Below are 27,500 nucleotides of genomic sequence, written 5' to 3'. Positions count from 1 at the left end.
AAACACACCTCAGGCCAAGATTGAGAGTTACCGATCGTTCACCGTGAAGATCGTTCGAGCATAGAAGCTGGAGCAAGAGCTGCACGAGGCCATAACGAGCTTCAGGCCTCGGCAATGTTTATAGTTCGCTCTCTTACGAGCCTCGACAATGTACACACACAAAAAATATGGAAATGGTTGATTTGTTGACAGGCTGGAGAGTAAATGCAGATGGTTTACGTCTATCCATAACCGTTGGGGGTAAAACGCTGACCTCAGCTCCAGTGTCAATGAAAAATCGGATGCCAGTGTTGTTGTCACTGATGAAAAATAAGCGACTTGGTTGTTGGTCGCCAGACTGACTCGTCACTGCTAATCGCTGACTGGCGTTTCCCGACTGCGAAACGGGGCGGCTTGTGAAGTTGCAAGGCTGAACACACTTATATTCATTCTCTACAAATCGCCAATGACACCAACAATCGCCCCCTGCATGTTGCTACTTGCCAGAATGAGAGGATTGTCGCCTGTGCCCTTGCTGGTTCCCACGGGTCCAACTGCGACCACGCTCTTCTTTAAGATGGCACGTAAGAGCCTGCACTTGGACTGTTAGCTGAACATAACATACGATCACGATGACCAGTAGTACATCCGATTTTATTGCCACGTCATCGACATGCACACCGAGCTTGGTGTCGACAACGTCTGAGGTTCAGGAGACAAGATTGGGGTGCTATCTTTACAGATGAACCGAGGTTCCATATTGACAGCAGTGATGGCCACTGTCGAGTTCATTGGTGGAAAGAGGAATGTTACGCTGACCAACGTGTTGTGCAAAGTTCGTCGTTAGAAGCATGATGCTATGGAGAGGCATCACCACATATCACAGTACCCAGATAGAGGTCTTTAATGGTAATTTGACAGGTATTCAGTACTGCGATGAAGTTCTCCGTCCTCACGTCCTCCCGTTCCTGCAGGTTCATAGACGTCGCATCACACTTCAACAGGGTGACGCGTGCCCTCACGTCACATGAGTGGTCAACCAACTTCATCGCACAACAGAACATCACCACACTTCCCTGTCCAGCTGTTTCACCTGATCTTTCTCCCAGAGAACACATGTGGGATGAACTGCAACGACAATTGCACCGTCTTCAAAACCAGCCGGCGATGTTGGCCCAGCAATGACAAACCTTGTTACAGATCTGGAATGACATCCCTCAAGCCTTCTTCCACTATCTTGTGCTCCCAATGAGGCGCCGTTGCCAGGCATGTGTCAACGCAAATGGTGGTCATGCCAGATACTGAGCTGATAACTGACTTTTGACTGCACCCATCTTTGAGCTTCCGGAGACTTGTCTTGCACACAAGTGTTTAAATTCTTACGTCAATTTAATGTTTTTCAAACACTACATATTGATATGACCAAACAACACGATGTGTTTGTTTACATTTCTCATCGGTGTAAATGAAGCACAGGAAATTTTTTCCGTTAGTATAAATATATACCGTATGACTCAAGCCTTAAGAACGAGGGTTCAATATGCTAGCATCAGAGAAAATAGCAGAGCTGCAGACGTGTTTACTCTTATTAGAGATCAATACAGCATCATGCTGACAATTATCCTCGACTTGATCGTCCTTAAAGACAGCTCGATGTTCGTGTGGCAGAGAATGCTTGTTGTTCAGAAATCTGGCAGCAATGGGACACTATTTGTTTGTGTTACTCTGTGCAGTTATTGGGGTATTACATACGATATACAGTGTATATACATATACGTGGATGTTAAAGATCCCACAGTGTCCTTTGCGAAGAGTCAGCGAGTTATCATTGGTACCCTGAACAAATTCCAAATTATCATTCTAACCTTCAAGGGGAATTGCATTAGTGGCACACAAATGCCCCACATTAGAGGCACAGACATTCCCACATTCCCTATCGCACAACAGAACAATGAAATGTATCAGCCTTTTTGTTGTTCAGCTCACTCACAAGTGGAATTTTTCCTCCCACACTGGGTTCAGGTTCTTGTAGATAGTTTTCGTTCTCTTCTTCACCTTTCCCACTTGCACTGTTACGTAAGGGTCGCTCGCCCCAGTCTTATCCTTGGCTTGCAGCCCCTGGGCGCTGTGCACTGTCGGATCAAAAGGACAATCAAACAGAATCGTACAATTGTCAGCTTCAAAGAAACACTGCATGTGAAACACCTTTTTTCAGTGTCGTTTAGGAAATTAGGAATTAAAAAGTAAGGCACTGTTGTGCAAGTAAGTGGTATTTTCTTAATATATTGTGCGCAATGTTGTATAGGGAAATGTTGATTTTTTTACCGACGTTAACTGTTTTTCTTTCATCTACTCTGGAAAGCCAGGAGTACTTGTCTGGAAAAGCTGAGTTGAAGCATGGCAACTCAACTTGTAAAAAAATAATCCATCATCAGAAACATTTACTTTCATTATATTGTGATCGATCTCGAGGTAGTGCTTTTCAATAGTAAGTGGCTGTCTCCCATGATGAACAACCAGAAAGCTCTCTATATAGTAAGTTGGGAACAGTGGTCACATCTCATGAGAGAGCAGTATGATAACAAAGCAATGGTCATGTGTGGTATATGTTGGAGGGAAATCACCAGCATGGTGATTCAGGGCAATAGTGGATCTAGAGGGAGGGCGAGGGTGCAATGGCCAGGGAGGTCTGAACTCACCTTTTCAAGGATAAAAAAAATAAAAGAATGACCAAAAAGGAAAGACAAAAATATTGTTGAGGCTCTGCAAAGCCGGCACTACTCCGAGGCAATGGCACCCAACATATCGTGATCCCGAGACAGTTATTTCATTAATATTCATTCAGTTAGCCCTTTCCACATGTCTAGTGGGTAAATGGGGCAAGATGCATTGCGTAGGGCTTTTAGTTAGGTCTTCAATCCCCTATTCTTTCATTTATTTTACTTTAATTTATTTCGTACACAAACCCACCATGCATGGACGTCAGATCAGTGAGGTTACTCGCTAGCAGGAGGAACGAGCAGCAGCCGCAGCCTCATATGCACAAGCGCGCAATTTCCTTATTCAAACGGCGCGTCATAAACCAACCGACTCCTCATCTCAGACCCTCACCACGCTCACCATGACACTACAACGCTCACCATAATTCTCACAACGCCTTCTAAAAATCCCCACAACGACTTACGTCTGACCTCTTCACCACAACCACGACCAACCACGTCAATCTCATCAACCACTCCCAACGCCTCAATGCTTTCACCACAAACACCACAGCACTTCCTCTACCTCACAACTGCTACAAACCGCCCCGACCACATAAAGCTCCCTGGATGCTCATTACAGTCTCTGGGATACCGGGGGGAATGAAGGACATTATGAGCCAGGGTATTTCAATGTGTAACTTCAAGCGCAAATATGCGCTGGGGCTTGTTCAATGACGCCCAGGTATCCCTAGCACTCAGCGAGATAACAACGCATAAACAGAGTCCAGCGCACGTTCATGGCTGGAGAGCACTCCCGAAAACCATCAGCCAATGTAAATTATGGAGCTGTGTGCATGGCCAGGATGGAACGTAACTGAAGCTATTTTCGGCTCTGGAGTCTGGCAGGGCATGGCTACAGCCCAGGGTGACGTTTGTGCGCCAATGAGGGAGCTCAGAAATGCCTACAGGCTCTTTTGATCGACTTTTTGACTCTTCCTTCACTCTGGGCTCAAAGAGAGAGCAAATCAGAGCCATTCAGTCGAGTCCTTTGTCCAGAGCCTTTGCTGAGCTGAGCATTAATCCGAGCTGTAAGGGCAACATAACCGAGCGAAGTGAGCAAGGTGAAGCGAGCATTGCCAGGGTCGTTACCAGGTCATCCCCGGGTCATCGGCACTCCACGTTGATGGTGTTCTACAGTCATCCTCGTTAATCATATATTTACGGATTCTCTTACACATGCCCCATTATGCTATCTCTCACGGATCTTTTCTCCATCTGTGTCTCATCTACAAAAAGAGCATGACCGATTCGCACCTTTCACAACTTATTCTTGCATCACATGTTGCACCTCCCACTCACGCACCATAAACATCTCCAGTTTTCTTCCCTCCTCCCCCCTCCTAAGCGATTGGGTTGCGTAGGTCTGGCAACCATGCCAGGTACAACAAGGTCGCGACACCTCAACTGCCTCTCCTCTTTCTGAACTCTCTAGCTTCCTCAGGTATGTGTGTGATAGCGCCTGTAATATGTATCGCATAATATAAGATTGTAGAAGATATTATCAGGTTAATTCTGCTTTGTGTCCTCTTTCTTTTTGTAAATATTTGCACTTCTTTTGCCGCACCCACAAATTCCTTGCTTTTCCCTGCTGTACATTTTGTGAATAAATCCCTTTTTAATGTGTCACATTATTTTCCTCGCCTTGTTGTTATAAATGTACCCAGCTCATTTTGTGTTTTTCTTCATTGGTCTAGCATGGTTCACACATTAACGAAGGTAGTAAGTTCTACCCCAACAATCTGCTTTTATTAACCAGTGCGTACTTGGCAGCTCCACTTGGCTGCACCCGAAATGGTAAGTTTAACGCAATCACACAGCGAGGGCACATGGCCCGCATTGACTCGGCTTTCCACAGGTAAGGTATCACGTGAAGTAGTGCAACCCTGCCCAGATTGGCCGTGCCAATCAGCGTTCATGGTTGCCTAGCAATCTGCCAGTGTGCGGAATTATGTGCTTGGCGGCCTCAGGACCGGTTGTTCGAGAGGGACCCAAGTGCTTCCCCTCGTGGTGAGCCTCTAACCCCGAGTCTGCAACAATATATTGTTGTTATTGACACAAAGCAACTTACCCGATAGCCCTGTTTACATGACTACCCTTCTTCGCACTTTGAGAGGATTATCAAAACGGTATCCATCTCATGTCTCATGAGATTTGAATGATGAGTGAACATGGTGCACATTTATTAAGCAGATCCAGTGGTTCTGGACTTGCAGTAAATTGCACTTTAGTACACTGAAAAAAATTAAGAAAAGTCCTTAAAGGCTCCATGAGGCACAAACTTTGTTCCATTTCCAATGGTGAGTGCCTTGATCTGGGAAGGATTATTTTGACTTTTATTTATTATGAGGTCAAAATGTAGTAATAAATTATATTTATTACTGAATATTTTGTTCCGTCTATACAGGGTAGTGTTCCCCCACTGTTTTAGGCCATAGTTAATGTTGACATTTAATGAAAACCTGGTGTTGGCTTTACCATAATGGTGGCTGGCTGGCTTACGATCTTAGGGTCTTGAGTTTGAGCCCATGCCATGCTGTTAAAATAACACCAGGTAGGTTAACTTAGCGTATCATCGTTCTGAGGTTGGCAAAATGAGTACTAGCTTCCTGGTAAAAGGGGAAGGGCACTGCGTCAGCGGCACAGCCGCGCTTCCAGAAAATGATACAACCAGCAGCCACAGGCTGCATATGAAACAACAACAGCCTTTAATGAACCAAACAAAGGTATAGGTTCTTTGTGGCAACCTAAAAACAGTCATGCACATGACAAGCCAGAAGCAACACTTTCTTCCCTTCAATACTGCATTACCAAGAACAGAAAGCACATTTGGTGAGCACTGACCACTGGTCTTAATGGATGAGTGAGGAATTTAGTTTTGCTTGCTGAGATGAAGGCAGTGGTCTCATGTGGCAGGCAAAGAAGTTCGCAAAAGTCATGTACACGGCGCACTTCTGATTGCTGTCGCTTTGTGGCACGGTAGTGTTTACACTATAGAGGGCACATCTGCATTCTGTACAAAGGTGGGCTGCAAGATATTCTTATAACCAAGCCTAGGAAATTTGGCCCAACAGTTCCAGTACTAATGAGGGTTCAGCTTAACAAACTTCCAAAACAAGAAAAAGAGCAATCAGAGATTGCAGACTCTCACCAGGACTTGTTTTGTGTGATGATTGTGTACTTTTGTGTGGAGTTTGTGTACTGGTGTGTTACATGATTAATAAGAGACATAATTAGAACTGCCACTTTATAACTGCTGGCAGTGATGAGCGTGTACCAAGACGCCCCGCTTTGATGAAACCACGCTTTGATTGGACACCTGACACTGACCCATGACGTTTTTCATGATTATTCAACTGAATTTAGAATGGGATTAAAACAAATTAAATTCATATCAAATGGAAGACCAAATCCTGCATTCCTGTACAGTTCTGCATTGGAGTAATAAGAAGGAATCCAAACAAGCAATAAGTAAAGACGGGGTCGTCAGAAGGAACCTGGATAGGATTCGCATTTCAGTTGCTACTCCTCTACCCTCAATCTCACCCAGGCACAGCCAAGTGAGTCTCACTCAAAAAAAACAAAAGAAAAAAAAAGAACAAAGGAACCCACATCAAAAAATTAAATAATTCTGACTGCCAGACCATATGTTCAATAAAGTTGAAATTTAAAACACTAGTACGGGCCCGTAGGTGTGTGCCCGTATGTGCGTGCCAGTATGTGCAGCTTCGTGCCTGCAGTATCAGGTCCCCAGCATCAATTGTGACGTCATATCAAATGAAGAAGAAGAATTGTGACGCCCCCTCTCTCCCCCTCTCTCCCCCCTCCTCTGTCCCCCTCTCTCCCTCCCCTCTCTTGCCCTTCTCCTCTCTCGCCCTTCTCCTCTCTCGCCCCTCTCTCTGTAAATGTATTCACAAATGTCTACCAAGCACAACAATTAATTCCAACCTTGGGAAAAAACAGCTTTCAAACCCTTGGGAAACAGCTGTTTCCCTTGGGAAAATTCAAACCTTGGGATTAATTAATAATTTGAACAATTAATTCAAACCTTGGGAAAAAACAGCTTTCAAACCTTGGGAAACAGCAAAAATGGATGAAGAAGAACAATATCAAACTTTGAAAAGGCACATACTCAGGTCCCCAGTGTCGATTGTGACGTCATACCAAACGAAGAAGAAGAATTGTGACGTCAATCGTGCAAAAATTTTTTTTTAAAAAAATAAACATTCGTTGTGACGTCATTCGTGATGTCATAGCACCGTGTCCTGTCATTGGTTGACAGATAAATGGCCGTAACTTGGGAACCGCTTGTCCGATTGATATCAAACCTTGAAAAGGCACACCCGCGGGGCCCAGGCAATATTCCTGGCAAGTTTCAATCCGATCGGACCGGTGGTCGTCTGGTTATTAATAATTTGGGAAAAAATGGCATGATAAGGTGAGAAGGTGGAACGACACCTTCAGCTGCCATATATAGACCTTTTCAACACTGAAAAAGCAATAAAATTGCCATAACTTGGGAACCGCTCGTCCGATCGATATCAAACCTTGAAAAGGCACATCCGGGGGTCCCCGGCAATATTCCTGGCAAGTTTCAATGAGATCGGACCGGCGGTCGTCGAGAAATGGCGGTCGCAGACAACCAGACAGACAGACACACAGAGATTGCTGGAATTATGGATAGATGACGTGGTTAGATAGATTGCTGGAATTATAGATAGATAATTCCCACCCCTACAGGCCCGTACTAGTCTATCTATAATTCCAGCAATGTGTGTGTGTGTGTGTGTGTGTGTGTGTGTGTGTGTGTGTGTGTGTGTGTGTGTGTGTGTGTGTGTGTGTGTGTGTGTGTGTGTGTGTGTGTGTTTGTCTGCGACCGCCGTTTCTCGACAACCGCCGGTCCGATCTGATTGAAACTTGCCAGGAATATTGCCGGGGACCCGCGGGTGTGCCTTTTCAAGGTTTGATATCAATCAGACAAGCGGTTCCCAAGTTACCGCCATTTATCTGTCGACCAATGACAAGACACGGTGCTATGACATCACGAATGATGTCACAATTAATGTTTATTTATTTTTTTATTTTAATTAAAAAAAATTTTTTTGCACGATTGACGGTCCGATCTGATTGAAACTTGCCAGGAATATTGCTGGGGACCTGCGGATGTGCCTTTTCGAGGTTTGATATTAATCGGATAAGTGGTTCCCAAGTTAAGGCCATTTATCTGTCCACCAATGACAAGACACGGTGCTATGACATCACGAATGACATCACAATTAATGTTTACTTATTTATTTGTTTTTGTGAATACATTTGTGAATACATTTACAGAGAGAGGGGTGAGAGGAGTAGTGAGAGAGGAGGGGGGAGAGAGGAGGGGGGAGAGAGGAGGGGAGAGAGAGGAGGGGGAGAGAGGAGGGGGAGAGAGGAGGGGGAGAGAGGAGGGGGAAAGAGGTGGGGTGAGAGAGGGGGTGAGAGAGGGGAGGGAGAGAGGGGGAGAGAGGGGGTGAGAGAGAGGGGCGTCACAATTCAACAGAGGGGGAGAGAGGAGGGGGCAAGAGAGTGGGGGCGAGAGAGGGGCAAGAGAGGGGGGATGAGAGTGGGGGGAGAGAGAGGGGGTGAGAGAGGGGGGCGAGAGAGGGGGGCGAGAAAGGGGGGTGAGAGAGAGGGGGCGAGAGAGAGGGGGCGAGAGAGGACTGCACATACTGGCACTCACCTACGGGTACCCACCTACGGGCCTGGCTCTACGGGCCCGCCCCTACGGGCCCGTACTAGTTTACCTAATTAGCCGCGCGGTCGAGCTACCGGGGAAACCACACCCTCGGCCGGCTTTGTCCGAACCAAGTCGCTGTTACCGACTCGGATCCGGCGTAACTGAGCAGGAATTACCAAAGCCGCGCCGGTCCAAATAACAATCTAGGGCACAATTGGCCTCACTATAACTCAAACCCGAACCATGCTAGGCCAATGAGAGAAAGCACAGAAAACGAGCTGGTACATTTAACACGGGGTTTATTCACAATAATCAGGAAGGGAGACACAGAGCAGCGTTAATCCGACTAAATTGCATGTACAATAAGCAAGGCACTTATGCAATTCTACTTATAAAACTGGCCACAGACACACACACCCAAAAAGAAATGGCACCAACTGGACTTTATTCGGACCCTCCAGCCGCGGAGGATAGGCAAGCTGGGGGTTAGAGTTTGGTCAGGTACCTGGCCACCTCGTGCGGTCTGGCTGACCCGCACTTGTGAGCTCGGAGTCCGTTAAAGGGATCGGGGTCCCCAGCTCGAGCACTCCATACGAACCACAATCCAATGAGTGCACATGAACCACCCACAGCTGGTTGGGACTCAAACCCACAGCCAGAATCCAGATAGCAACCAGGATCCTATGGAAGACCAGCCACCAACGAACGATGACGACGACCAGGGAACGAAGATGGGGACCAAGATGACCAAGGCACGACCGAAAAAGGACCCCCACTCGTCTTTGAGCACCTCACGATTCTTTTTATCCCCCGGTGTGGGGTGAAGGGATCCGTTTCCCTGGTAACTCGCCTCCGGATTGGACGAGGGGTTTCGGGTGTCGTGCTGGCCATCCATGATTGGAGGAGGGGAGTGTCAGTGTCTCGGTGCTCCTTCCCCAAGAGAGGCTCTTTTGCCTTCCCCAGTGTCGACAGGGGAAACATTCTTTTTTTGATGGGGTGGAGTCAGAGCTCCGAGGCGAGGGGGCTCCGCCCACGTCCGTAGTCAGAAACACGTGCGTTATGGTGCCCTGGTGTGAAGTGAAGGTTGGGCGGGTGAAGCGCTTGCTCGCCCGCAGAGTGGGAGGAGGAGTGAAGTGAGGATTTTGTTGGCGTTGGCAAATTTAAAGACGTAAAAAATCTGACTATAAAAGAAACCCGCAGTGCACACATGAAATTAACCCATTAGACATAGGGGAGGGATTCTAACTATCCACATAGGGGAGGGAGCAAGTCACCATCCTGTGCACATTCATTGTTGTTGCAATGCCTTTGTTCTTGACAGACCCATCAATGACAATCCACTGTAAATCAGGTCTACATATCATGATAGTCTCTCGATCTTTCAGAGCATTCTGGGCAGCCATGAAGGCGAGAAGTAATTAATCAGACCACACTATCTTTTTGTTTGATGTTTTGCCAACAGTGACCATGTCTAAAGGATCCAGCAAGCCAGCATAGCCATACAGGACTCAGCTGAGTACTTTGTATGCTCCCACAAACGACCGCAAAGCCCAAACAGTCAAGGAGGGGGGATCCACTGTGGCCAGGCTAGTAACCTTGTGGGGCCTTGCGCTTAATGTTCCGTCACGCTGCATTCATCCCAGTACTGTTGCTGAGCTTGGGCAAATATTAGTTTTCGCTGCCGAAAGTCATAGGTTGTTCTGTTGTAAAGCAACCAAGACTTGGTATCCATTATTAAGAGAACTCTCAGGTGTATCACCACCTCTGTAGAGGTCGTCAGCCATCTTGGCAATGCAACCTTCCTGGATAAGCTCCCCCAAGACCCTCGAGAGACATGACAGAAGTAAATAGACACCATGATTTTTAAAATAATTTATTTATTGAACATATGAAGGCCATTTGATCCATTTTATTTCATACACGAGTGTTTCGTAGACTTGCCATTTGCAGATTTCAATGCTTTTACTCTTTCAGACATAGAACGAACAAGTTCCGAAATTTTCTCTTGTGGGATTTCTGCCCAGGCTTCCCACAAAAGGTTTTGCAATTCTGCCCATGATGTTGGCTTCCTGGAATTTGTCTGCACAGCTCGATCCAATATGGCTCAGAGGTGTTCAATGGGATTCAAGTCCGGAGACTGACTTGGCCATGGAAGTCGCTTGATCCCATTTCTATCCTGCCATTCTTTGGTCTTTTTTGCAGTGTGGCATGGAGCTCCATCTTCCATGAACAGAGTGTTCTTTTTGACCACCTGATCAGTGGAGCAGACAGAGAGATGTCCATCCTCAAGGATAGAAATGTGTGTCGGCGTGTTGATGTTGCCAACACACTCCACAAGCTCAGACCGACCAGCACTCCAGATTGCTCTTCACACCATCACTGAAAAAGCACCGTGAGTGACAGTTGGCTGCAATTGGTTCAAAGAAAACTCATGACTGAGAAGTCTCCGGAGCCATGTGCGTCCACTGTCAGAAAATTAACTAAATTAGGACTCATCTGAAAAAAATTACAGTTTAACAAAACTCCAAGGGTCTGGTGGCCATCTTGCCAGCCCACTTGGTTCTCCTTTGAATGTTGGCTGGTCGAAGAAGAGGTTTTCTCAGAGCTGCTCTCTCATAGTAGCCCAGTTGATGAAGGTACAGCACGGCAGTTCTTAAGCTAACTTGGACCTCCTCTGCAACATCTGCTGCCTTGCAACGGGGAGTTTTCTCAATGGACCGCTTGGTAGCTCAAAGACACCTTTCTGAGGGCCCAGATCAACCAGAACGGAAAGCTGTGGATTCCTTGCCTTCGCTGGTGAATTGCACAATCACCCGATTATCTGTAGAAAGCAGAATGCCAAGGTTATGAGCTATCTGATGCTGGCTGACTCCACCTTCCGAATGGCCAACAATTCGTCCTCTTTGAAAATCGGAAAGTTTGTGTGCTCCCTGGGTTTGCGGCATAGTTAATTGTCGTACAAGACCCAGGAACTCGTTTCTGCAAAGAAATACTCAAATATTAGTACAAATCACTGAGTAAAACTGCGTTTTACAGAAGAAATGAAGAAATTTAGGATGTCTATTTACTTCTGTCATGTCTATTTAGACGAGCTCCTCCAAGCATGTCTCTGAGCCATGAATCCCCATCGCTGACCTAGTGTAGATGCGGATTCCTTTATATGGGGGAGCAACACCACAGAACTTCAGTCATGAGATAATGGGATCTGATAGAAGGCCTTTATGAGGTCTGTGGTCATGATGCACTGCCATTTTGCAATCTGTCGCAGCACATTGTCAACGTTTAGCATCAGGGAAGGTTTGGATACTGCACTATCTCCCTAAAGGATGTGACGAGTCTGGTCCCTCCACTTGGCTTATTGATAAGAAAAAGGAAGGGTTGAGATACTCTACAGTCTACGCGAATGTTGACATGCTCGGGCTTAGCCACGACGCCTGCATCTTCCAGTTCATCAAACTTGTCTTGCAATTCGTCCAAGCTGTTCTTGTTGTATTGGGGATATCTCCCCTTTCTCTGTCGAGGTAGTGTTGGACCTATGTTGACAAAGGCCTCGTTGTTGCCGCTAGCCCCATTATAGTTGGAGATCTGAGGATTAAATACATCGTCGTAGGCATTTAGATTTGGTGGAACTGATTGCGCACTTCGGTTGACAGGTAGGAATCAGAGTCGCCGGAGACACTGACTGAGAATGGAGGAGCTGGTCCTGCATTGGGGGGCAGCACTCAGAGGAATGTTTACCCTGCATATGTCACTGACAAGTAAAGTTGCCCTTGCCTGGCAGACATGTTCGCCCCAATTGACCAGCATAGGTGAATCAATGTTGTTTGTGACACGCATGGCACCGCTGATGGAACAAATTCACTGAGGAGCTGGCCATGCATATTCGGGCTTGAGAGTGTTAGCATGACTGTCTAAACGTGGTTCTATCGCCCATTCAGCATCTGGCTCAGTGCTGGCAGAAGTGTGTAGTTCTAGGTGTTCTCCTGGGAGGAGAACAGTCTTGCGAGGATTACGCAGTAAAAATGCTTGGGTGCATGTGGCCGAGGGTACTTTACTGTGTCGACTACTGTGCGAGCGATATTCAACGGAATCTTCACCTTTAATGATGATTTGCCTCTTCAAGGGTTGCCCAGCAATGCCGTTGGAAACCAAAAAGCCAGCAAGCACTCCCACGTCAAGTTGCTTGACAACGAAGGCATCAAGTCGGTACTCTAGGCTCCCTCTCGACAAGTTGCAGTGCACCTCACCAATGACATCGATTGGGGTAATACCATCTGTCTGCCGAGCCATCTGAGAGGCTGTACGGATTGGTGTATTGTAGGCCTTAGCTGCGGAAGCACGGATCAAATTTGTCGTGGCTCTGGTGTCGAGTGTAAGTGTGACAGGATGGTTCTGGTAGAATGTTTTCAAAACTGGAGATTGGATGACATTCACTCTCCAGCTGGGCAGAGGGCACTCAACATGGTGGGCTGAAAGCTCACAATCATCAGACACCTGTTCAGTGGCATTGTACTCATCAGACATTATGGCCTCATCCACGTCACAGTCATCACCAGCAACTATCGGGATCAACCAATGGATCAATTGTCACTGTCCCGTAAGAAACGACACTCAGCCATGTTGTGCATGTCGTAGGATCTCCCGGATGTTTTGCATAAGACACAGTACTTTGGCATAAATGCTTTTCTGGGGGTATTATGGCTGGGAGTACTTCGCCTGAAGTAAAGGCTGCTGGCGATATCATGGCTCTGCTGTCCTCGATTGTGCGTAACTCTTCTTGGAGGATGACCAAAAAGTTTTCCCATTTTTCCCAACATGGCTGCCACACCACATGACCTATGACGTCATAATTATAATTAAAACATTCTCCACGAGTAGTCGGATCTGTGTTGAAAATTTCGTTTCGATCCGCCAAGCAGTTGCGGAGAAAAACACAAAAGTTCTGCATGTACAAACAAACAAGAAGATAACATCGTCCAGAGCACGAAACTTGCAAAATCCATAAAACAAATTTGACCTCGAAAATAACTGGTGGTTGAACTCAATGACCAGATATGCAACTCCTCTTCAAATTTCAAGTCAATCGGATGAAAACTGACAATTTTGGAAATTCCGCCGATGTGGACCTCAAAAATAATTGGCTGTTTTTACTCAGTGACCTTAAATATAAATCCTCTTAAAATTTGAAGTCAATCAGATGAAAATTGAGGATTTTAGAAATGCCACCTAATTTGTTGACCTTTTGTTCCATGTTGACCTCAAGAATAATTGGTTGGTTCAAATCAGTCACCTGAAATATAAATCCTCTTCAAATGTCAAGTCAATCGGATGAAAATTGAGGATTTTAGAAATCAACACCTTAGTTGTTGACCTTGGGCCTATGTTAACCTTTTGTTCAATGTTGACGTCAAACAATTGTCTAGTTGAATTCAGTGACCTGAAATATAAATCCTTTTCAAATGTCAAGTCATTCGGATGAAAATTGAGGATTTTAGAAATACCACCTCAGTTGTTGACCTTGGGCTTACGTTGACATTTTGCTCAAGGTTGACCTCAAAAATAATTGGCTGGTTGAATTCAGTTGCCTGAAATCTAAATCCTCTTCAAATTTCAAGTCAACCGGATGAAAATTGAGGATCTTAGAAATCTCACCTAAGTTGTTGACTTTTGGCCTATGTTGACCTTTTGACCTCAAAAACAATGGGTTTCCTCCTTTTGACAAACTCTACCATGTGGTGAAGTTTCGTGAAGATCGGTTGAAAATTGTGACCTGCAGGTGACAGACAGACAGACAGACAGACAGACAGACAGACAAACAGAATAACAAAATCGACTAACCAACATACTTGAAAAATCTTTGATTTTGCAAGTAGCAAACAAACCCAAACACAATTACCTGTCCTTTGGCGAGGGTAAAAAAGAAAATGCATTGCTTGGCTCCACGGGGTGAACATTATGTGGTCCCATGATGCAAGCTCGTTTTTCTTTCACTGCATGTTCTTGTTTGTTCTTATTACCACAAGCTTGATCTTATTATACTGCAATACATATTCCTGAGTAATTTGTAAATCAGCTTGGGACATGTCCACGTCCACGTGGTTGATAAACCTGTACGTAGGTCACGAAGTGCTATTTTAGCGGCATTGCTGCTGTTTTACAGGCACAAGTTGTTTATTTATTAAGTAATTTGATGGAATGATGCGAAAGAACAGTAGTTAACAATAGATTACAAGATAATTACCGAAGTTGAAAAGCCGCTGAACAAAAAATTCATCAAAAAAGAACTTCTTTTGATCTCAAAGACCGATGATGATGCAAAGTACTGGAAGCTCTCGCTTCATTTTTTTGTAAACTCAAAGGTTTGACTCCTGTTTGTTTGTAGTTTTTGGGGTTTTTTTGTATACATTGTCGAGGCTCGTATGAGAGCTAACACACAATGCACAGCAAGGGGTGGGGGGCATGAGACAAGAGGGACAGGAGAAGGAAGGACAAAAAAATGGGGAACAGAGATATTAGGAGATCTGTGGAAGAGAGAGGGATGGGTGGGGAACACGGGGTATACAAGATGGACATTACAGGGACTTTCAGGAAGGAAAGCAGGGAATTTGAAGGAGGTGAGTTTGAGGTGGATTAACGGGGGTAGAAAAGATTGAGATTTTGTTTTGTTAAAGATCGAGGCTCATGGAAGAGTGAAATGATAGTGCAAAAGGGCAATGGACTGACAGCGGGGCAGTGGGGTCACAGTTATAATCCTTACTATAATTCACGGACCGGTGTGTGTGTGTGTGTGTGTGTGTGTGTGTGTGTGTGTGTGTGTGTGTGTGTGTGTGTGTTTGTTTGTTTGACGCTCGACTCCTCCAGTTCTTGGCTGATTACATCTGTACTTGCTACATAGGATCAGCACGACCCCAAATGATGTAATGGGGTGTTGTTATCTTTGCTGGTGGTCTTGGGGGGGGGGCTGGGGAGATGCAAATTCTCCATATAAATATGTATTGCGATGCACCACCTCCAGATGGGGGAGAGTATTACAAGTCTCCACCATTTACAGTGCAGTATTCCTGTCCCCACGTATTCCAGTGCTGCGAGGTGTTTTGAATTATAAGCAGTAGGTATGTTTTTGCTTCATACACGTAACCCGGGTTATGTTTTTGTTTTTTTTGCCTGTGCAGAGCTGTCAGTTGCCGATGCACCGCCCAAATAAAGGTATGAAGAACGTGTTGCATGTTTGGAACCAGATCATCCATCGGGCGGGTACTCTGCTCGTAATAATAACATGAGTTCCGGTACAAGGAATTTCAATGCAGGAGGAGGCCAATAGGCCCATAAAAAAGTTTTCACTATTATTACCAACTTATGGTTGCTTGTCCTTGCTCTATCCTTTTAAATGCCGAGCATCAAGCAAGGAAGCAGCATGTACCATTTTTAAAGTCTTTGCTATGACTCAGCAGGGGTTCAAACCACCAACCTCCCAGAACTCAGAGTGGATGCTCTAACCATTATTGCCACCGAGGCTGGTTTTTATTCCGAAAATAAAAAGTTGGACTCAATATACAGGGGAATGAATGGACAAGAAAGGAGGAGGTGAGGGAATTAACACAGTAACCTATGCGAGTAAGAGGGTTGGGTTAGGTTAGGTATGGTTAATGGGGGTTAAAAAAAAGAAGAAGATTGAAGGTAAAGATGGGATCCTATGTATTCCATTTCAACAAAGCTTCATCATGAGCCCTTAAAATAGATTTTGTGCATGTCAAATCATTGCAGGATGTTGTGCAAGTTTAACCTTAACTATCAATCATATCATGAGGTTCATGAGCACCGGCTGGTATTGAGAAAGTAAAGGGTTAGAGGTGCCAAGAACAACCACAACCATTAACAAGCAGACTCGAGCTTGCTATCTGAACCGAGACAAGGCCACTGGACTCCAGCCAATGTTTAATCAAAGCCTGGGTATCTCGAGCAGACGTAGCTCCTGCCAAGAACTAAACAGCTCTCCTTTTAAATGATCACTTTATCTTCCACCTCACCTCATGCTACCTGATCATTTTGCTCCCAAGATCCCATCAGGTGGCAGATTATTGGCTACTTCCATCCTGTGAAGGGTTATTTTGCCTCAAACTTACTCATTAACTCAAGATCCTATGGATTAGTTGGTTGACACAACAAAAAAAAAATGGGATAATTGCAATGTTATTGAAATAGCTGCAATATAAAACTTCACATTATTCATTACATAAATGCATTTGTGGTTGACGAAGAGGGGGATCCTCCATTCTATGGGGCTGTTAGTCTGTGTCTTGGGGGAATGCAGAAACAACTACAACAAAGGGTTCCTCATTCATTCCCTTCCTCATTTTTTAGCCTTTCCATTGAATTCTTGTTACATATTATGTTGGCAGCTCATTGTCTTGCATGCAAATGGATCAAAAAAAGAATGAAGGAAAGCGAAGCAAAGATACTATGCAGTTTAAACCTAATTGCAAAACCACCCACTGGGTCACCTGGGAGACATTTGGCTGTGCTGGGCTTTCTGTGAGTCTAAATAGCACTTTCCTTACAATCGTGCAATTCATAATATTCCCAATTCATTGGGGGAATTACCACGCACCTGAGACGGGACATGTACCGAGAGGCGAAGGTAACTCGTAGTTTAAATGTATCAATTCCTGAAATGACATAAACAGCTTCTGCTTGTGCATTCATTGATATTTTTATCCTCGTCTCTTGGACCATTATGCTGAAATACAAGATAACCAAGGTTAGTAGCTTTCAGCAGATCTTTTAAAAGCAATAGTAAATATGGTACTGAAATTACAGATTTAATTGAAGCACAATATGCATGAACAAAGTTGTGGTATACTCTTGCTAACAATAAGCAACAATGAACAGCAACATGGTTTGCCTGCATATTCTAATATTTTTTTAATGCCATAAGCTGAAAATCCAATAATTATAGACATCAAAACCTACACTACCTTATTAAGAACTAGCAGGGGCTGCCCGGAGAGGTTTAGGGGTGGGGGGGGAGGGGGATACCTGGTGCTGCCCCGGCTGGGGTCAGACTTTTTCCCAGAGGTGGTTTCAGGACGTGTTGGACATTGAAAAGCTATGAAGTTATTGGCCTGATGGTGGTTACCTTTTGTCTATGGGCCAGTGGTAGCACTGCCTGACCCCACATCCTGATATACACTTTGTAGCGGCCTGTGATCACCTCAAAACGGATGTCAAGGCCAACGTGTGGTCGCTTAAAACCTTGTAAATATGCTGAAGTACTACCACCCAAAATTTGGAGGCTCTCGGCACTACGGTTTGGCAAAGAAAGAATAACGTACAAATGCACAAACAAACACAAAAATGCACAAACAAACAAACATTTGAAAATATTTAAAAGATAAATTATTTTTGAAAATAATATTTACAAGCTATGCCACTTACAATTCCCAAAGTATTGGGAGAGTGCACCCAAACTTTCGTTGAACCCTCCCAACCTCCAGGTACATATTTTTCCCACAATGTAAAGCAGCATGCACTTTATGAAGGCATTGTGACATGTTTGGCCTTGCTGTGCGACTAGTCAGGACCCTTACGTATAAGAGCATGTATGGTAGGATACCTTTCCATGTTGTTGTATCTATAAAGAAGCTGGTTTGAGGATAACAACGTTGAAAATTGGCAGTGACTCGCCCTGCCTTACACTCAATCAAACCATCAATGTGAGTTCTCTTACAAGGAACTTCAATTCTGGAGGAAATCATTCGGCCAACCAAAGCCTGCACAATGTTTGCCAACCTAAGGTTGTTTATCCATGCTGCATCATTTGTTTAAAGGCTGAGTATCAATGAAGGAAGCAGCATGTAGCATTTTTAAAGTCTTTGGGATGACTTGCCTGAGGTTTGAGCCACTGATCTGCCAGACTCAGAGCGGGTGCTCGAACCATTATGCCACCGAGCCTGGTTGTGGAGCATTTAGCCGAGATTATTGGATTACATGGAGAGTCACCAACAGAATCAACCAATGTGCACTGGAGCTGAACTTGCATGGACCATTACATTGCTAGACATATTAGACCATTAAAGTTGTCCAGTTAAACAGCTATACGGTTCAATGCCACCAATTTTAACAAAAAAAAGCATCTCTACTGAAACTATGAGTACATTAACAGTAATGGACATTGTAACCGAGGGGAGATTTGCCTTTCAGGTATTTCAGTAAAATGCCATCAGAGGCCGACTAAAATACCTTCCTAAAATTGGATAGCACGTCATTAATTAGCAGCATTGTCAAAAACTTTTCAGTATTAAACTTGCAACAGTGGGATGCTGCGGAATGAAATTACACTATGAAGTTTGGGAATGGTTGTTTATTCATGATGTAACCTTGCAATTACATGCTATTCAATAAAAGGTGTACCAAGTGTTTAGAACAAATAAATAGAAGGCCACACTCGTACAGTAAGTGGTTGACCAAGGAAGGGGTTGAAAACTTTTTTTTTCTCATTATCTTTTTAACCTTTAGTGTGAAATTCACATGTATTTTTAATTTGTAAAAGTTTTTTAACATTTGCGCTTTGTATCGATAACAGGTGTAAAGATCAGCATTCAATGGCTGATCAAATGAGGTAGGACTAGACCATTTACTTGCCTAGAGAGCAATCATTGCAATAAGATGCCAGCTCGGTAAAGTGTCTCGAATCAATGAGTCTTGGAAATAGCATTTAAGGGATTCTGCTGGCAGAGAGCTCAAAACAAATGAGCTGTGCAGGTATTTAAAAAACACAGAGGATAAACTATTCAACCAGAGTGCTGTGACTAAATGTCACCTGATTTAAAGTGGGTGGTATATCAGCATGGCTCAAACATTAATGTCCTAAGGTGATAAATGAAGCTATGATTATGATAATGTAAATATCAAATCCTGCTCACCATTGATTGATATCTTGCATGACCATTTTGAAGTGCCTTCCAGCACCATGGCTTTAATGGCCTTCATGCTGGAAGCGTGGTCACTGTTGGGTACTCCAAATACATCACGGATGAGCTCAAATATCTCGGGCATGTTGCGTTCGCGCACCTTCATGCGGTCTTTCATGGCTGCGATGATTGTCGCCGTTTTATCCTCGGCACCATGCTTCGAACTTTTCTCAGCAGCACCTGCATGATGAAACGCCAAATGTGGAAACATTGGCACATTCCAACACTTTAGAATGCGCTGTAAGCTCTGACTTGAAACTCATTATATTTTGCTGATTATTCCTAAAGGAAGAAACACGTGTTTAAAATTTATGCACAACATTCGGAGCCTGCATACTTCCCTTACAGGATTGTTGTCTTTGGAGAAATATATATGTATATATATATATATATATATATATATATATATATATATATATATATATATATATATATATTTATATGAGGGTGTGTGTGTATATACACACAGTGCCAATATAAAGTCCACACCCCCTTTCAACATTTTCACCTTTTGTTGCCTTATAGCCTGGAATTAAATCAGATTTATTCCACCTTTATTTACACATCGTAACCGACAACTTCCAAGATATATATATATATATATATATATATATATATATATATATATATATATATATATATATATATATATATATATATATAAATTCCACAAATTTCAGAAAATACAAAACTAGAATATCTTGGTTGGACAAATGTCCACCCCCTCGAGTTAATACTTGGTGGAAGCATCATTGACAGCTATTACAGCTGTGACTCTGTTGGGATAGGTCTCTACCAACTTTGCACACCTTGATTGGGAAATATTTGCTCATTCTTCTGCACAAAACTGTTCAAGCTCAGTCAAGTTGTGTGGGGAGCGTTGATGGACGGCAATCTTAAACTCTTTCCACAGATTTTCGATTGGATTTATGTTGGGGCTCTGACTGGGCCACTCAAGGACATTTAAGTTTTTGTTTCTTAGCCACTCCAATGTAGATTTGGCTGTGTGCTTCGGATTGTTGTCATCCTGAAAGGTGAACTTCCATCCCAATATCATCTTTTTTGCAGAGGGCAGCAGGTTTTCCTCCAGAATTTTCTGTATTTTGCTCCATCCACTTTCCCTTCTATCATGACAAGTGCCCCAGTCCCTGCTGATGAGGAGAAACATCCCCATAACATGATGCTGCCACAACCATGCTTCACAGTTGGGATGGTGTTCTTTGGATGATGTGCTGTGTTGGGTTTGCACCAAATGTAACTGTTTGCATTTTGGCCAAAAAGTTCCATCCTTTTAAGTCACACCACCAAACTTTTTGCCACATGGCTTCAGAATCTCTGGAGTGTTTTTTTGCATTCCTCAAATGGGACTCAAGGTGGGCTTTTTCAGTAATGGCTTCCGTCTTGCCACCCCGCGATACAGGCCAGGTTTGTGGAGTGCTTGGGATATTGTTGTCATACACATAGTGACCAGTCTTTGCCATAAAGGCATGTGACTCTTTTAAAGTTGCCACTGCCCTCTTGGTGGCCTCTCTGATCAGTCTCCTCCTTGCTTAGTTATCCAGTTTGGCGGGATGGCCTGATCTAATCATGGTCGTAGTGGTATCATACGCCTTCCACTTCTTAATGATTGTCTTGACTCTGCTCCAATGGATATTCATAAAATTCATAAGATGCCATAAGAAACTTTGAAATATTTTTTCCCATCCCCTGATCTGTGCCTTTTCAAAACTTTATCCCACATGTCTTTTGGAAACTCCTTGGTTCTCATGGTTGTCTTTTCTGTGAAATGCACTACCAGCAGAGGAAACCCATATGGACAGCTGATTTTATTGTGAGTAATTAGAATCACTACAATTTAGAACAGGTGGAGGCCAATTAACTTGGTATGTGATTTTGAAGGTGATTGGTTACACCTGAGCTAATTTACAATTGCTATTATTAGGGTTGTGGACACTTACCCAATCAAGGTATTCTCGTTTTGCATATTTAATTAATTTTCTGAAATTTGGAGAATTTGTTTTTCATTTGGAAGTTGTGGGTTGTGATGTGTACATAAAGGTGGAAAAAGTCTGAAATAATGCAATTTATTTGATGGCTCCAAGGCAACAAAAGGTGAAAATTTTGAAAGTGGGTGTAGACTTTCTTTCAGCACTGTATATACAGCTCTTTCTAACCACTCACTGACTGACTGATATTAAAGATCGGTGCCTTCCGGGTGACGTAGAAAGCTGAAATGTTGCATGCTGATGGGTATCGAAGCCAGTACACCAGGAAAAAAAAATCACAGAATCGTTGGACAACATCCCTAAATTAAAATATAAATAAATGAAAAAAAGAAAGAAAAATCAAATGCAGGTGAGCGACCCGAGACAATGGGGAAACACGGTTTGTTTGCTTACACAATGTGTAAGCACACCTCACTAGTATACACACACACACAAATATCACATGCATATTAAGTTGTTAACAGTTTGTGAATATGCATCCAATTTCATTACTCAAGTCGAGTTTGAAAAGTTGTTTTCCTTGAAGAATGCTCATGAGTTTTCCCTTTCTCTCTCACAAACTACCAGGATGGAGTTTAACTCACATCTGAGTATCAGAAGGTCCAGGCTATTAATTAACCAAGACCTTGGATGGTAAAAGTGCAGGATATGGAGGCAGATTGGGTCCCTGTATAATGACCACAAGAGCAAACGGTGCAGGATCACGAACCACCATCGCATGGTTTTGTAATGGTGCAATGTCCCGTTTGTTGTAGTCCTGTGATGGACGTGTTGATTTTCATGGTGATGTTTGTTCCTCCCACACCCAGCAGCTGGCTATTTTGTCATTTGTCAACCATTGATATAAGTTCCATCCGTGAGTGGAACATACATTTCTAAAATAAATCAACAGAACCGTGTTGCTAATATATATATATATATATATATATATATATATATATATATATATATATATATATATATATATATATATATATATATATATATATATATATATATATATATATATATATATATATATATATATATATATATATATATATATATATATATATAGCCTGGTGTTGGCGCAGTGGTTAGGGCAGCGGCTTGGGATCCAAGAGGTCCTGAGTTCAAGCCCCGTTGAGCCACTGAATTAATACACCAGGGGGTTGACTCAGCCTGTCATCCTTCCGAGGTCGGCGAAATGAGTACCAGTATACTGGGCCGGTGTATACCCCGGTTAAAATAGGTGTACCATATCCCTGTGTCGTAAGACGCGACCAGGGTTGCGTCAGGAAGGGCATCCGGCGTAAAACATGTGCCAAATCACTATGCGGATCATAATGGATGATCCGCTGTGGCGACCCCTAACGGGAGCAGCCGAAAGAAGAAGAAGAAGATATATATATATATATATATATATATATATATATATATATATATATATATATATATATATATATATCCCATTAAAATACAACGAATGAATGAATTATGTATAAATGCGTATCCCATTGATGTTTGGGGTGAGGGTTGAAATAATCTTGAAAGATCAGTTGTGAAGTTCCTGATGGGATTTATTTTAATGTAATTGTTCATAGGTCTAGCTATTGTAATTCTTTCTGACACTTTGAGAAAAAAGTTCATAAACACAATTTTTATGTCAGTTTTTTAACTGGCGTAGTTTGGAAAACTTTCTGTAATCAAATCACATGCAAAACTAGAAGGGCACTCAGTAGAGCATACACCTCGGCCAAGCTGATTAGTTTATGTTTTGTATTCCACTGATGGGCCGGATCTGAATTCGAATCTTCACCAAAATCTAATCATTTCATCCTTGTCATATACCCAAGCTCTCCAACAAATTTCACCTGAATCCATTCACAATTTATTTTTAGATATTTTGTTCACAAACAAAACAGACTAACTGGAAAGAGTAATCAGAGATTGCAGACCCTCACCAGAACTTGTTTTTTTATGGTGTTTGTGTAGTTTTGTGTGGCTTTTGTGTACTGGTGTGTTGCATAATTAATGAGACATAATTAGAACTGCCACTTTCAAACTGCGGGCAGTGATGACCTGGAACCAAGACATCCCACTTTGATGCAACCCTGCTTTGATCGGACACCTGACCTTGACCCTTGACTTTTTAAATTATTATTATTATTATTATTATTATTATTATTATTATTATTATTATTTGATTGAATTTAGAATGGGATTAAAATAAAGTAAATTCAAATCAAAGTGAAGACCAAATAGGTAGTCCTGCATTGGAGTAATCAGAAGGAACCCGAACAAGCAAAAAGCAGATGAAGTCATCCACAGGAACCTGGATAGGATTCGCATTTCAGCTGTTACTCCTCCACCCTCAAATAGTGGGGGGGGGGGGGCAAGTGGTCCTAGACAATGATGAGGACTTTCATGATGAGAAGTTGCCACCTATTTAGATATGTTCTACATATGTCTAGGAACAGGAAAATTGATGTTGCCAATTTTGGAGCTGTCAAATGGCAGCCATTTTGAATTCCAAAATGGCTGCCATGATCATGCTTTTTTCTTCAATGAATACAATTATTGCTCATATTTTTGAAATAATGTCAAAATTTTATCCCATAATACGAGTGAACATGAATAGGAGAGACATTATGATTTATTGTATGCATATTTAAAATAATTATAAGGTAATTTTGAATTTCAAAATGGCCACCATTTGAAATGAGCTGTTTATTTATTTAAATATTCTTCTAAATCCATTGAAATGGAGTATTTTTTTTTCTTATTGCTAAGAAACTTTGGGATGCTACTTCTAACAGACAATAATATATTAAATAAATTGGCCCTTTTGAGTATCCGTAACAAATAATTAGCTCTAGAGGGCAGCATCTGGGTTACCTGCTGCCTCTAATACATCCATTAGCACATGGCATTGGATAGAAGTTTCTGCTGTATTGTCATGCAAAGTGATCAAAGCATATATTGTTACTAAGGTAAGTTTAAGTTGCAGTACTTATTTTTAATTGTGCTTACATGTCCAGAAAGCTTTGAAAATATATCAGCAAAAAGTTTAAAGAAAGGCTTTTACAAGAAGCTAATGAATTGATGTGGAAAGATTATCACCCATAGGCCTATATCATTCATTATAACCATTGGCAAAGTTGTAACAATAAACTGAAATGTATAAACATAAAATGTCTGTACATATCTTCCCTCAATAGTATTCTAAACAAATTGTATTTTTATAAAACACGGCAACAACGCCAACAAGGTGTCAACAATGCAAACAAATTTGGTAATTACGGAAAGCCGTATGGGATACTCTGGATAACTTTTAAATTAAAATTTATCTCTATTAAAACACAGTATGCTAACATGTAGAAATACTTCCAATCACTGACCCACATAACCACACATGGACACATAAACACTACCCCAGGACACATATTATGGATTTGTGTTATTTTTTTTCTAGTGAATTGACCCACCTGGAGCAAACCTTTAGATTACTGTGTGGATGCTTTGAACCACCGGGTGCGAAGTGTACGACATGCACATGGTATTGGACAGAAGTTTAAACTGTAAATAATGTTATGCAAAGTGACCACGACTTATTGTAAGTAAGGTAAGTTGCAGTACTTGTATTTAATTGTGCTTAGATTGCCAAGAAGGTTTTACAAAAAGTTAAAAAGAAAGGCTGTAAAAAGAATCTAATTAATGCAGTTTTGTTATTTTTCTTAATTTTCTAGTGATCCACCTTGGAGTAAACGCAACAGTTACTGTGTTGCTAATGGAAAATGGATGCTTTTGGACCACCTAGTGCAAAGCCATCAAGGCAGGAAACAAATTTTTGTCTCTGCATTATCTGTCAGCAAAAGACTGATGAAGAACTTGTTAAGAGATCAACTTCCCACCAAAATGTTATCGACTTCATCAGAGAACGCGTAGGGTATGGTGATGGTGAATATCCAGAAATAGATCGACGGCTTTGCGATTCAACAGCAGACAGCCTCAAAGCAGTTGCCGCATCTTGGCATAGAAGTTGTTATCAGAACACATGTCACCGTGCCAAATGCAAAAGAGCCAAGGAACGTTTTGAGCAACACGTGTTTCATTAAGCAAATCCCAAATCGGGAAGTTCCCACACTCCTTTGGATCCTTCCAATCCAACCACCAGTGCTAGTGCTTTCACAAGATCAAAGTCAAAACCATACAACAGTGATGTGTGTTTCTTTTGTGATGGTAAATCTACAAAAACCTACCCTTTGTTTAAAGTCCGAACTGATGAAGCTTTTTTTTTCGTTTTATATACGGGCTAAGGTGTGTATCTGAGTACCAGTTGCTTAGGTGAGTGTCTAACTGTGCAAAAAAAAGTTTGAGAAAATACCGTGAGGTGCCGTTTTTAGATAACACTTGTTACCACAATATTTCAAGGGGGATGGTCCGATTTCATCACATACAGTTTTCACATTGATTGAATGGCTTTGACCCTCTACCCCACCTGTGAAGTTTCATGCTGGTATTTCAATCGTTTTGACAAGAGAGCTAAAAATGTGCATTTGCAAGCCCTATAGAATACTGTGGTTCAACTAATTGGTTGACCAATAGTAAGGAAGTTTTGGCGTACAAAATCCAAACTAAACATCTTGCAGCCTGACAATTTCACAGGGTCAATGAGAAGAATAGCAGCTTTCTTCTCATATCAAAATTTATACCACGTCCGGTTAAATCTGGGGTCAATGTTAGGATGAAGCTGTTGATCGGACAATGGCCCTTAAACTTTAATGCAATTTGTAACTTTTTGGTGGCCATTTTGAATTTCAGGATGGGTGATATCATATGTAATTTGAACAAAATATTACTTACATTGATTTTGAAGTGTTAACAACAATTAAAACCTATCATTTTGCTTTCAAAATTGAGGTAAAATACTTTCATTGAAACTAACCAGGCGAAAAATAGTGGCAAAACATTGGCCATTTTGAAATCCAAGATGGCTGCCGTCTGCCACACTTCCAAAAATGGCAACATGCATTTTCATGTACTTTGGTACCTAGATAATGAATTTAAATAGGTGGCACCTGCTCATCATGAAAATCCTACAGGTCTCCACTTGCCCCGCCCCCCCCCCCCCCACTAAAACCCAGCTAGGCACAGCCAAGTGAGCCTTTTTGAAATGTTTTTTTTTTTTTTAAAGAACATACATTAAAAAATTAAAAATTCTAGCTGCCAGAACATGTGTCCAATCAAGTTGAAATTTAAAACATGTATTCCGCATCACTACTAGATCATAAATGTGAAGTTTTACGTCGATTGATTAAGCAGTACCAGAGAAAACATTTCATATTTTTCTTCAATCCAATATAGTTGCCAAACCAAGTGACATCAATTATTCCTAAAAAAAAACTTGTGCACCCATGGCTTGGGTAACATTTGTGTGAAGTTTCCCCTCGATTTGTCCAGCCGTTCTGGAGATTTCTTAATAGGTTTGAGGGTAAATCCAATATGGCTGCCAAACCATGTGACCTATGACATCATATGTGTGAACCTTTTGTTTCTCATTGATAGGCATGTGTAAAGTTTTTGACTCGATCTGTTCAGCCGTTTCATGGAAGATTTTTGAAAAAAAAAAATAATAATATTGTTACGGCTGTGGAAATTCGCAAACCACCATTCAGGTCCCGTAGGTGAGATATCTCTTAAGTACATGTGTAGTTAGCCCCAAACCCGTTGTTTAGAGGGAATTTATGTGATTCATTCGGGCTGCGACGCTTTGAGTTAGGCGTTTTTCTGTTCTATCTTTATTTTGAATTAACCGCCATAACCATCAAACCACCACCAAAAACCCTCCACCACCCTCACCTCTCCTTCTACGGCCATTCCCGCATCACCTGTGAACACTGAGCGTCAGGCTGTCGTGGGCTCGTTCAAGCGATACGCACCGAACCGCGAGTGAAAACAGTGGCCTTTCCGAGGGAAAATTCGGATCAAGAATGCTACACGCCCACTTCTGATCCATCCAATCAGCAAGCGCGGAGCGGCTTGGCCCCGCCTCCAGGCATGACCGTGTGAAATCGAAATATGCAAATTCTAG

General features: G+C 42.6%; 1 protein-coding gene across 2 annotated transcripts in view; it reads right to left on the bottom strand.

Annotated features, from left to right (window-relative positions):
* LOC147016015 (protein unc-13 homolog B-like) overlaps window positions 1–27,500 on the bottom strand; it is a 1,009,527-nt gene that overhangs the window by 274,366 nt on the left and 707,661 nt on the right. For both annotated transcript variants that reach the window (XM_085848698.1, XM_085848699.1), the window contains 2 exons: window positions 19,374–19,601; window positions 1,970–2,111 (listed from right to left, as the gene is read on the bottom strand). In XM_085848698.1, the coding sequence (XP_085704824.1) occupies window positions 1,970–2,111; window positions 19,374–19,601 (370 nt within the window). The remainder of the gene's footprint in view (window positions 1–1,969; window positions 2,112–19,373; window positions 19,602–27,500) is intronic.

This window comes from Eptatretus burgeri, chromosome 12, assembly GCF_056783735.1.
Source record: "Eptatretus burgeri isolate ZD-2024b chromosome 12, Ebu_testis_v1, whole genome shotgun sequence".
Classification (NCBI taxonomy): domain Eukaryota; kingdom Metazoa; phylum Chordata; class Myxini; order Myxiniformes; family Myxinidae; genus Eptatretus; species Eptatretus burgeri.
This window is presented reverse-complemented; position numbering and strand designations above follow the sequence as displayed.